This window comes from Pongo abelii, chromosome 20 (assembly GCF_028885655.2).
Source record: "Pongo abelii isolate AG06213 chromosome 20, NHGRI_mPonAbe1-v2.0_pri, whole genome shotgun sequence".
NCBI classification, from domain to species: domain Eukaryota; kingdom Metazoa; phylum Chordata; class Mammalia; order Primates; family Hominidae; genus Pongo; species Pongo abelii.
Window position 1 is genome coordinate 46,225,002 of NC_072005.2, and position 11,802 is coordinate 46,236,803.

General features: G+C 53.4%; 1 protein-coding gene across 3 annotated transcripts; it reads right to left on the reverse strand.

Moving 5' to 3' along the window:
- Window positions 1–6,387: 6,387 nt before the first annotated feature.
- SERTAD3 (SERTA domain containing 3) lies at window positions 6,388–10,776 on the reverse strand. 3 transcript variants are annotated; one of them, XM_009232611.3, is made up of 3 exons: window positions 9,733–9,826; window positions 7,852–8,017; window positions 6,388–7,615 (listed from the first exon to the last, which is right to left on the reverse strand). In XM_009232611.3, the coding sequence occupies exon 3, from the start codon at window positions 7,607–7,609 to the stop codon at window positions 7,019–7,021; it is 591 nt and encodes a 196-aa protein (XP_009230886.1). In that variant the 5' UTR covers window positions 7,610–7,615; window positions 7,852–8,017; window positions 9,733–9,826; the 3' UTR covers window positions 6,388–7,018. The 3 variants fall into 3 exon arrangements, with proteins under 3 accessions (XP_009230886.1, XP_009230885.1, XP_002829277.1); XM_009232610.4 differs by lacking the exons at window positions 7,852–8,017; window positions 9,733–9,826 and adding an exon at window positions 9,833–10,776; XM_002829231.5 differs by lacking the exon at window positions 7,852–8,017 and having other exon boundaries at window positions 9,733–9,868.
- Between the last annotated feature and the right edge of the window lie 1,026 nt (window positions 10,777–11,802).

Sequence of the window (11,802 nt, forward strand, 5' to 3'; positions counted from 1 at the left end):
CCTCAAAGCTGCACATCTCTCAGCTCACTGCAACCTACATCTCCTGGATTCAAGCAATTCTCCTACCTCAGCCTCCCGAGTAGCTGGGATTACAGGCGCCTGCCACCACGCCTGGCTAATTTTTTTTTTTTTTTTTTTTTTTTAATAGAGACGAGGGTTTCATCATGTTGGCCAGACTAGTCTCGAACTCCTGACCTCAAGTGATCCACCCGCCTGGGCCTCTCAAAGTGTTGGGATCACAGGCGTGAGCCACTGCACCCGGCCTGCTTTTTTCTTTTCTTTTGCATTTACCTGCTCCTAAGGTACTAGATAATTTGTGTGGTTGTTTTGGTTTTGTTTTGTTTTGAAAGTAGCCCGGCATGGTGGCAGGCGCCTGTAGTCCCAGCTACTCGGGAGGCTGAGACAGGAGAATTGCTTGAACCCGGGAGACGGAGGTTGCAGTGAGCCGAGATAGTGCCACTGCCGTCTCAAAAAACAAAACAACAATAACAACAACAACAAAAAAATTAGCCAGGCGTGCCTGTAGTTCCAGGTGCTTGGAAGGCTGAGGTAGAAGAATCACTTGAACCTGGAGTTTGAAACTGCAGTGAGCTATGATCGCCCCACTGTACTCCAGCCTGGGCGACAGAGAACGACTCTGTCTCAAAAAACGAACAAACCAAAACAAATGAGAGAGGTAGGAAACCTAGAGGAAGAGCATTCCAGACAGAGGCGAGAGCCAGTGCAGAGGCTCTGAAGTGCCGTCTGTCAGGAGACAAGGCCAGGGCAGCTGGACTGGGAGCTGCCGGGAAGGAGGTCCGAGAAGTGAGGCCTTTTAGCCTACTCTGTGGACCTTTGTTTTTTACTCCGAGCGGGATGAGAAGACCCTGGAAGATGAATCAATGAGAAAAATAATTTCCCTTTCCGTTCAGTGACTTGAAGAAAACAAAATAAGACGGGATAATCGCCTGTAACCAGGGTGGTCCTAGAGAGAGATTCTTCGAGGCGTTGACATTGGAGCTGGGGCCAGAAAATGGAGACAGAGCCAGGAATTCAAAGGCTGGGGGAAGGGAGAAGAGGAGAGGCCGGGCCTGGGGAAATGAAACCATCGGCGAAGCCACCGGGCCCGGCAGGCCTGGAGAGAAGCCTCCGCCTGCTGGGGCGGGAGGGAGGGGGGTCGGGAGGCGCTGCCCGCCCCGTCCGGCCTCTGGGGAGGGAGGAGGCGCCAGGCCGGCTCCGGGCCGCGGCCGCCTCCCGGGTACCCCGGCCGGCCCAGGACGGAGGGTGAGTAGCGGGGAGGGACCGGGCCTTCCCGCCACGCCCAGGGCGGGCCGCGGGCCCATCCCCCCCCGCAGAGGAGGGCAGGTTGGGGAACGTGGACGCTGCCCTCGGGGACTCGGTTCCTTCTGCAGGGCCAGCCTTTCCACTTCTGTGGCCAGTTCTTTTTAACAAGTGCGGTGTTAAGGAAGGCGCTGGGCCTCTCGGAGCCTCAGTTTTTTCATCTGGAAAGAGGGTGCTCCTCTTACTGGCCTCATCGCGGTGCTAAGGAACTGTGCGATTCCCCTTCCCAGGGTTATCTTCAGGGCAGGCAGAGAGCTGTAGGGAAAGGGGGAGGGCGGGGCACGGTGGCTCACTTTTTTGTTTTTGTTTGTTTGTTTCCAGACGAAGTCTTGCTCTGTCGCCCAGGCTGGAGTGCAGTGGCGCCATCTCGGCTCGCTGCAACCTTCGCCTCCCGGGTTCAAGCAATTCTCCTGCCTCAGCCTCCCCCGAGTAGCTGGGATTACAGGCGCCCGCCACCACACCCGGCTAATTTTCAGTAGAGACGGGGTTTCACCATGTTGGTCAGGCTGGTCTCGAACTCCTAACCTCGTGATCTGCCTGCCTCGGCCTCCCAAAGTGCTGGGATTACAGGCATGAGCCACCGCGCCTAGCCTGTTTGTTTTTGAGACGGAGTTTCGCTCTTGTCACCCAGGCTGGAGTGCAGTGGCCCCATCTCTGCTCACTGCAGTCTCCACCTCTCCGGTTCAAGCAATTCTCCTGCCTCAGCCTCCGGAGTAGCTGGGATTACAGGCACCCGCCACCTTGCCCAGCTAATTTTTGTATTTTTAGTAGAAATGGGGTTTCACTATGTTGGCAAGGCTGGTATTGAATTCCTGACCTCAAGTAATCCGCCTCCCTCAGCCTCCCAAAGTGCTAGGATTGTAGGAGTGAGCCAGGGCGCCCACCTGTTTTTGTTTTTGAAACAGGGTCTCGCTCTGTAGCCCAGGCTGGAGTGCAGCAGTGGGATCTCCTCTCACTGCAACCTCTGCCCATTCTGGGCTCAAGCGATCCTTCTACCTCAGCCTCACCAGTAGCTGGGACTACAGGCGAGCACCACCCACCCAGGTTTTTTTTTGGTGTTTTTTTTTTGTTTTTTTTTTGAGTAGAGACAGGACCTCAGGGCCTCGCCATGTAACCCCAGGCTGGTATCAAACTACTGGGCTCAAGCAATCTGACTGCATTGGCCTCCCAAAGTGCTGGGATTATGGGGGTGAGCCAACTTGCCTGGCCCTTCTTCAGGTTTTTACCCAAATGTCACCTTGTCTCAGACGCCCTATCTGGCCACCCTATGTAAATTGCAACACCCTCCTCACTCCCCTGCTCCCCGCCTGCCCCCACAGCATTTATCACCACCTGGCTGACTTACACATTTTCACTTCTTTTTTTTTTTTTTTTTTTTTGAGACAGAGTCTTGCTCTGTCACCCAGGCTGGAGTGCAGTGGTGTGATCTCGGCTCACTGCAACCTCCGCCTCCCGGGTTCAAGTGATTCTCCTGCCTCAGCCTCCTGAGTAGCTGGGACTACAAGTGTGCATCACGATACCCAGCTAATTTTTGTATTTTTAGTAGAGATGGGGTTTTACCATGTTGGCCAGGCTGGTCTCGAACTCCTGACCTCAAATTATTCACCCACCTTGGCCTCCCAAAGTGTTGGGATTACAGGCGTGAGCCCCCACACCTGGCCTTATTTTTCTTTTTATTTACTTAATTATTTTTGAGACATAATTCTACTCTGGTTGCCCAGGCTGGAGTGCAGTGGCCTGATCTCGGTTCACTGCAACCTTCACCTCTCAGGTTCAAGTGATTCTCCTGCCTCAGCTTCTGGAGTAGCTGGGATTACAGGCGCCCGCCACCATGCCAGCTAATTTTTTTGTATTTTTGGTAGACAGGGGGTTTCACTGTGTTGGCTAGTCTGCTCTTGAACTCCTTACCTCAGGTGGTCCACTCGCCTTGGCCTCCCAAAGTGCTGGGATTGCAGGTGTGAGCCACAGCGCCCGGCCCTATCTATTTATCTATCTGTCTGTCTGTCTGTCTGTCTATCTATCTATCCATCTATCTATCTATTTATTTAGAGTGGGAGTCTCACTCTGTCGCCTAGGCTGGAGTGCGGTGCTGTGATCACAGCTCACTGTAACCTCCAACTCCCGGGCTGAAGAAGGGATCTTCCCACCTGAGTCTTCTGAATAGCTGGGACTAGCATGTCCAGCTAATTTTTTTTTTTAATTGTTTTAGAGATGTGGTCTTGCTATGTTGCCCAAAGTGGTCTTGAATTCTTGGCCTCCAATAATCCTCCTGCCTCAGCCTCCTGAGTTACTGGGATTATAGTCACGTGCTGCCGTGCCTGGCACTATTTTTCATGTGTATTTCACTCTTCCCCCACTGTTAAACTTCATGAGAGCAGGAATTGTCTATTTTATTTATTTTCCTGCTGAAGAGTGCCAGGTCCACAGCAGGCACTCAATAAATCTGAGCCATTATTGGAATCCTTGGCGTGACTCAGGCTCCCTGACACTTTGCTGTGTGAGGCAGGTATTACTCCAGATCCTTCAGTTTGGAATATGGTGTATTTGAGGAACAGCAGGGAATGGTGTGGTGGGAGTATAAGAGTGAGGGTGTGTAGGGGAGATGAGTTCAGAAAGGTGGGAGGGAAAGTTAGTCATTGCTAGGTCTGGAGTTCATTTTTTTTTTTTTTTTTTGAGACGGAGTCTTGCTCTGTCACCCAGGCTGGAGTGCAGTGGTGCAATCTCCGCTCACTGCAAGCTCCGCCTCCCGGGTTCACGCCATTTTCCTGCCTCAGCCTCCTAAGTAGCTGGGACTACAGGCGCCCGCCACCTCGCCCAGCTAATGTTTTTGTATTTTTAGTAGAGATGGGGTTTCACCGTGTTAGCCATGATGGTCTCGATCCTGACCTCGTGATCCGCCCGCCTCAGCCTCCCAAAGTGCTGGGATTACAGGCGTGAGCCACTGCACCCGGCCATTTTTTTTTTTTTTTTTTTTTTGAGACAGGACCTCCCTCTGTTGCTCTGTTCCAGATGGAGTGCTGGAGTGCAGTGGTGCTATCTCTGCTCACAGTCTCTATTTCCTGAGCTCAAGCGATCCTCCCACCTCAGCCTCCTGAGTAGGTGGGACTACAAGGGCATGCCATCAGCCCAGCTAATTTTATTTTAGTTTTTTGTAGAGATAGGGTCTCCCTATTTTGCCCAGGCTGGTCTTGAACTGGACACAAGTGATCTTCCTGCCTCAGCCTCCCAAAGTGCTGGGATTACAGGCGTGAACCACTGCACCTGGCCAAGTTTTTCAACAACAAGTAATTTTTTTTTTTTTGAGATGGAGTTTCGCTCTTGTTGCCCAGGCTGGAGTGCAATGGCACGATCTCAGCTCACTCTAACCTGTGCCTCCTGGATTCAAGTGATTCTCCTGCCTCAGCCTCCCAAGTAGCTGGGACTACAGGTGTTTGCCACCATGCCCAGCTAATTTTTTGTATTTTTAGTAGAGACAGGGTTTCACCATGTTGGCCAGGCTGGTCTCGAACTCCTCGCCTCAGGCAATCCGCCCGCCTTGGTCTCCGAAAGTACTGGAATTACAGGCCTGAGCCACCACGCCTGGCCTGTACCTGGTTGCTTTCTTTAGATCCTCTGGGCCACCTCATTCCTCTCTCTCTGGATTGGCACCCACCTGTTCAGGTTATCCCTCCACTTTCTGACAATGACCCCTTCAGGCTGAGAAATCTGGCTTTGACCCAGAAACCACAAGCAAAATCCCCATCCTTTCTCCACCCATGGACTATACTCAGGTGTGGTTCCTCCTCGCAACCCTTCCAGAAAAGTCCCTGATGCTGTGTAGCTCACTTGCTTCATCTCTTCAAAGACCATTGTAGAGGCATAGCCTGTACAGGTATCACATTACCTCTTCCTTCACCTCCTTTCTCCTCTCCCGTATCTCAGCAGCCTGGGCTTGTACCTCCAAAATAAAGCATCAGCACAGGTCAGGCACAGTGGCTCATGCCTGTAATCCCAGCACTTTGGGAGGCTGAGGCAGGCGGGTCACTTGAGGTTAGGAGTTGGAGACAAGCCTGGCCAACATGGTGAAACTGTCTCTATTTTTAAAAAAATACAAAAATTAGCTGGGCATGGTGGCAAGCACCTGTAGTCACTGCTATTCGAGAGGCTGAGGCAGAATTGCCTGAACCCGGGAGTGGAGGTTGCAGTGAGCCAAGATCCTGTCATTGCACTCCAGCCTGGGTGACAGAGTGAGACTCCATCTCAATTAAAAAAAAAAAAAAAAAAGCATTAGCACCATAACTCTAATCTGGGCTCTGCTTCCTAGCCAACTCTCCTAAAGAGGTCTTTTAGTACTGGGGGTCTTTGGGCATTTTCTTGCCCCTCTGGGCTCAGCAGCACATTCAGTGACACATACTCCGTGTGACTCAGTTTCTCCCTCCTGTGCCCACCCACGTGGCTGGTGAGTCTAAGAAGCAACATTTATAATAGTGAAGGACAAGGCTCTGGAGGCCATTTCAGCCTAGCTCCCTGGTCCTTGTTCTTCCTAGCTATGTGCTTCTGAATTAAGTGACTTGTCCTCTCTAAACTTCAGGTTCCTCCTGTATAAAAAGTGGTAACAGTACTTACTTCTATATAATTACGAGGATTAAAAGACTTAATTCAAATAAAGTGGCTAGAACAATGCTCTTAACAAGCACTAATTTTTTTTCTGAGGCTGGAGTGCAGTGGTGTGACCATGGCTTACTGCAGCCTCAGCCTCCCAGGCTCAGGCGATCCTCCCAACTCAGCCTCCCCAGTAACTGGGACTACAGGTGCATGCCGCCATGCCTAGCTCCTTTGTGTTTTTTGTAGAGGCAGTGTTTTGCCACATTTCCCAGGCTGGCGTCGAATTCCTGGCCTCAAGCGGATCCTCCCAAAGTGCTAGGATTCCAAGTGGGAGCTAGAGCACTCAGCCAACAAGCACTCAATAAATGTCATGTACAATGATACACCTACCCCAACTATGGCAGGGAAGTGGTGCTGATGTTTAGGAACTTACTAGGTCCCTCTCACTGACCCAGTGAAGTTTAGAAACATTAGACAACATCACTCCTTCCAAAATACTTTTATTAAAAAAAATTACAAACAATCCAAAAAAAAAAAAAGCCACCACAAACTCTGCCTTTCTTTTAAATAACGTGGCATGGAGCAGTTTGGTTTCCACCCTATTGCACGTGGTCCGGCCTGGTTATGAAATCAGGAGCTGCTGAGACTGGGGTCCTGCCGAGGAAGTGGGGTTCAGCCTGGAGGGAGACCAGCCCCTCCCACCCCCTCAAGGTGCAAGAGGCAGAGCCTGGGTTTCTATAGCAACCTGGCAGCACATCCCTGTCATCCTTCGACAGGCCCAGCTTTCTTTATCTTCCCTGAGGCCCCATTGGTCACAGGGGAGTGGGAACTAGCAGGAAAGGTGGAAGAAATGTGTAAGTGGAAAATCAGACTCCCAGAAACAGAGTCTCGTTAAGGCATTTGGAATAGATAAATTAATTCAGGAAGACCCACCTTCACAGAAGGTCGGGGTAACCAGACACACACATGCAAGACAGTTTGTGGAACCCTGAAATGGGAACAAAGGAGGCCATAGTCACTGCTTAGAGCCCCCACAAAAACACACACCCAGAGTTGCATTCAGGGATCCAGGCCACCGAAGATGACATGAGGAAGGATCCCCTCTATCACAGTTTTAGGACCCCAGAATGATTTCCATGATGTGATCCAGTTCATTCCACTCCCAGGAACCTGGGGCACAGAAGAGGTTGTGAGGAGGCTCTGGTGGGGCCCGTGCAGGCTCCTTTTCTACCGCAGATGTGTCAATGTCCAGAAAGAAGTCATCCAGGCCAGAGTCCCCCAAGTACCGGGAGCTCAGAGCTTCTAAGAAGACTGGATCAGGCTGGGGTGGCACTTCATTCTGGAGGCTGAGGGGAGCCATTGGATTCTGAGGGGGCTCAGTCCCATCCATGGAGGTGTCCAGCTCCCTGAGAATAGAGCCAATGGTGGCTGACAGGGAGAAATCCTCCTCGCCCAGGAAGAGGGGCTCGGGGGGCAGGGCAGGGGCGGGAGCCAGGCGAAGTGCAGCCTGCAGCTGTTGAAGGGTGTTATGGATAAGGACATGCCTGCGGAGGCTGGGTGCTCGGGGGCCCAGACTGCGCTGGACTTTGTCTAGGGAGATGCGGAGCAGGGCTTGCTGGTAGCTCTGAAGGCCTGCTGGACTCCACTTCCACCTCTCCTCCTCCTCTTCCAAATCAGAGTGTTTCCTCTTCAAGCCTCCCACCATGATGCTCTGTAGAGAGAAGAGGTGCACAGGGGAAGGTCAGACACCGGACACCGTAGTGCTGGCTCAAATCCCACTTTCTCAGGCCTATTGAGTTGTTGGTGATTTTTAATCAACGGAATCTCAGTTTACTGATCTATAAAATGAAGGCTGTCTGAATCCCACAAGGCTAAGGAGGTGAGTACATATATGATTAAGAAAATAAGATCTGGCCTTAAGTACAGCTAGATTTAAATCTCACTTACTTGCCTGTTGTGGCCTCAAACAATGAATTTACATCCATGAGAATCAATTTCCTCATCTGCCAAGTTCCGATCCTAACTCAAGTTCCTCTGAGTCTTAAAACTGTTCTTCCACAATGTTAATTTCTTCAAACATGGAGCACGAAAGACAAGTGTGGAGCACAGAGATCTGGATTGGAAGTAGGGAACCCCAAATTTGAATTCTGTATTGGAAACTGCGTGATCATGGAAGTGATCTGAATGAGTCAATTCTCAGGGCCTCAGTTTCCTCATCTGTAAAACGGGGACTGTAAAAAAATACTTCTTACCACTTCTGTCAAGGAGATGCCACGTATCTATAGGGCCCACCACACAGGAAGTGCTTAATGAACAAGAGTTGTGTTTGTTTTTTGCTAGAGACAGGGTCTCGCTCTGTCGCCCAGGGCTGAGTGCAGCAGCGCTATCACAGCTCACAGCAGTCTCGAAGTCCTGGGCTCAAGCGATCCTCCCGCCTCAGCTTCCTGAGTAGCTGGGATTACCACCACACCCGGCCTCGATCAAGAGTTAATTGCCAGTTATTCGCTCAACAGATTTACTGAGTGTCTACTATATTCGAATCTCCTGGAGCCCTGTTGGGGAACCTATGTTGAGATTCTTCTTCAACAGTCAGGATATTTCTATGTCCTCTTCCTTAACCGACTGGTAGCGCTCCCAAGAGTAGGAAAGGGGCCTGTCTCATTCCCTCTGCCCGCACTTTCATATTCCCCCAAAGCGCGCCCCATAGGAAAACTTGCTAGAACTCAGCTCAGACCAAGCCCCGCCCCGTCGGGGTCCCACCCAATCAGACCGCGACACTGTAAGGCCCCGCCCCCACGGGTCCTTACAGAGCATCCAGGAACGCCCCAATTTGGCCCAGGGGCTTCTGGGAAACGGGGGCCAACAGCCGCCAGGTACACGAATTGACGTCGAGCACGCACTACAATCCCCAGAGGGCTCCGCCCGTCCAGGGGACGAGCCCCCCGCCCCTCCCCCGGCTCTCCCTCAGGGCATGCGCACAGGGACACAGGCGGGTGGGGGAAGGGAACCCGGACGTCCAGCTGCCGGCGCCCGCCGAGCCCCGCCCTCCGTTGCCTCCGGGGCGGCGAGTCTGAGCTCCAGGCCCGGAACACCCCTCCCCCACCCGAGACTCCGGCTCTAAATCTGCTTTCTCCCGGTCCCTCCGTTCCTTGAAAGTCCGGATTCTCCTTCCAAACTGCCCTTGGATCCAGAGACCCAGATCCGAACACATCGCTCAAAGACGACAATGCTCCGATCTAGTTCGGGAGACTACGTATCCTAATTTTGATACTTCCTCCCACTTCTCCTATTCTCCTGACTTTCAAACGCCCCTGGACTTCACCTCCAAACTCGCTGTCCGGCTCCAAGACCCGAACATTGAACTCTTCCCGGCAACCCCCCTTCCCCAGCCAGTGCGTCCTGGAGTCCCAAGAATCCTTGACCCTAGTTCTCTCGCTTCTCCAAATACTCAGAGCCTCAGCCCCAAACCTCTCACACCTTTTCCAGAACACGATAAAGCCCCGAATTCAACCCGTCCGGAAGACCCAAGTGGAATCGAATCTCCAGGTTCCCTGTCTCAAAAGTTCCTCCCCTCTGTTCTCTCGCTTCTTCAAACGCCCAACGTCCCAGCTTCAAACTCCCTCCACTTGAAAATACTGCCCCAACAACCTCGCCTCCCCTCCTGGGTCTCGAACTCAGTCTCAGGTCCCCAGACCCTCCCTATCATCACCCTAAATCTGAGGCCCCCTCCCCCGGTCCCACCCAGACCCCGCCTCCGCAAGTCGCCGGGGCGCGCTTCTCTCTCCCCCAGCCTAAGGTAAATTCCCAAGCCAGGCGACCACTCCTCACCCCAGCTGCCAGGTTCGCCACGACCACCTCCTGGAACGCCCACAGCGTCGCGACCCGCCAGTGCCAAGACCCACCAGTGACCGGCTAGGGCCTCGCTCACCTCGGCGGGGCCTCTCCGTCTGGCCTCTGGCCCACCAGCCCCGCCCCGGAGCCGAGCTGCGAGCCGCGATTGGCTGGAGTCCCGCCCGCCGCGGGGCGTCGATTGGCTGGGCGGAGCCATCCGCCCGTGCCCCCAGACACCGGACCCGCCCACCCCTCCCTAGCGCCCCGGGCCATTTAAAGAAGTGCAACTGGCAGGGGGCGGGGCAGCGCCTCCGGGGTGGAGGGCGGCCGGTCCAACAGAACCGCTTCCTTCCACTCAGCTACAGTCCTCGCTCCAAGATCGTCACCATTGCTCCCTGCGGTTCCTTTATGCCAGGCCTGGACTCCACCGTGGAGCCAGAGGGGCTGGCATGCCCCTCCCCAAGTCGCTGTGCAGGCGGGTGGGGCCGAGCAACCGGAGAAGGCCGCGCCCCCGGGGTTCCGAGGGCGGACGCTGGGGCGCGGGGTTGACGTAGCGAAAGACCAGCGAATAGTGTGGCGCGGCCCGCGTTGCCTAGGCGATCGTAGCCTCGCCCCCTTGCTGCCCTTCTCCGGCCCCCTATACGTTACCGCGCGGCCCCTTCTTAATCCTCAGGTTTTCTCAGCACGTCCTCTGGTGGTCCCACCTGGGTCTCCTGACACCCTCTCTCCTTCCCCGCTCCATCAAGATGACTCCTCTGCTACTGTTCATGGCTTCCTACCCACCCCGAATACAAACTTCAAACTCCTTCCTTTTGCCACAAAGCCCCTCACGACCTTGCTTGATTCGTTCTCCTGGTTCTCTCCGATCCTGCCCCATTGAGTCATTTCCAGTTTTTCTAAAATGGCTTCAAGCTCCCATTCACCCCATCAGGAAAACGAAAGGATTTTGTCTGTTTGTTTTCTTCCCTGCCTTACCCCAGTGTCTACAACAATGCCAGGTACATAATAAGTTCGCAAACATGACAATAAAAGGCCTCTGGATCCTTATTATTAATATTATTTTTTGCCGGGCGCAGGGGCGCACGCCTGTAATCCCAGCACTTTGGGAGGCCGAGGCGGGCAGATCACTTGAGGTCAGGAGTTTGAGATCAGCCTGGCCAACAATGGTGAAACCCCGTCTCTACTAAAAATATAAAATTAGCCGGGCGTGGCGGCGCACGCTTGTAATCTCAGCCACTTGGGAGGCTGAGGCAGGAGAATCGCTTGAACCTGGGAGGTAGAGGTTGCAGTGAAGGAGAGATTGTGCCACTGCACTCCAGCCTGGGCGACAGAGAGACGGGGTGGGGGAGGGGGCAGTGGGGGTTTTCTTGTGTTGCCCAGGTTGGTTTTGAACTCCTGGCCTCGAGCAATCTTCTCGCCTCTGGATATTTAAACTTGTTTCCTCATCCTGAAAATATACCCTCAATTCCCAGGCTGCTTCTCAGAACTCATTTCAAAGGTTTCCTCCTCTCCGAAACCCTCCCTGGCAGTCCAGGTTGGGTTAGGATCCATTCTAGGATTCCATGGCCTCCTGTGCCGCCATCCCAGTCCTGGACTGTCAGTCACTATATGGACTGAGGAACGCCCCGCCGAGGGCAGGTACCAAGGATATCTCTGTCAACCCCCGCTTGGTCTGCAGGATCACCTAGCACAGGGCTGGACACGTAGCAGGTCCCAGTGAAAGTTTGCTAAATGCTCAGGAATGTGACAGAAAAATAAGGCAGAAAGAAGACACTGCTTAACGTCCTGAAAGCCCACACCCGTAATGCCCCGCCCCTACAACGAGTTTCCCTAAGGGGAGGAGGCAGTTTTCTCCAGGCCACCTCTGGGAAGGGAGGTTTAAGCCTCCTCAGACCAGTTCTTGCCGGTTGGAGTTTGTCAACCAAGTCATCCTGATGTTTGCAGGATAAAGGGGAGGGGAATAGGTAGGTGGGTGGTGTGGGTTGGAGGTAGGGAGAGAGAAGCGTCTTAGCTCACCCAGGCCTAGGGAAGGTGTCCCCGGGAACTAAAGAAAGGGACAGTAGGTTC

Coding starts and splice junctions, on each gene's coding strand:
- SERTAD3 (XM_009232610.4), bottom strand. CDS start 9,952: ATGGCTCCGCCCAGCCAATCGACGCCCCGCGGCGGGCGGGACTCCAGC. Junction 7,616..9,832: donor GACGGAGAGGCCCCGCCGAG/GTGAGCGAGGCC, acceptor TTCTCTCTACAG/AGCATCATGGTGGGAGGCTT.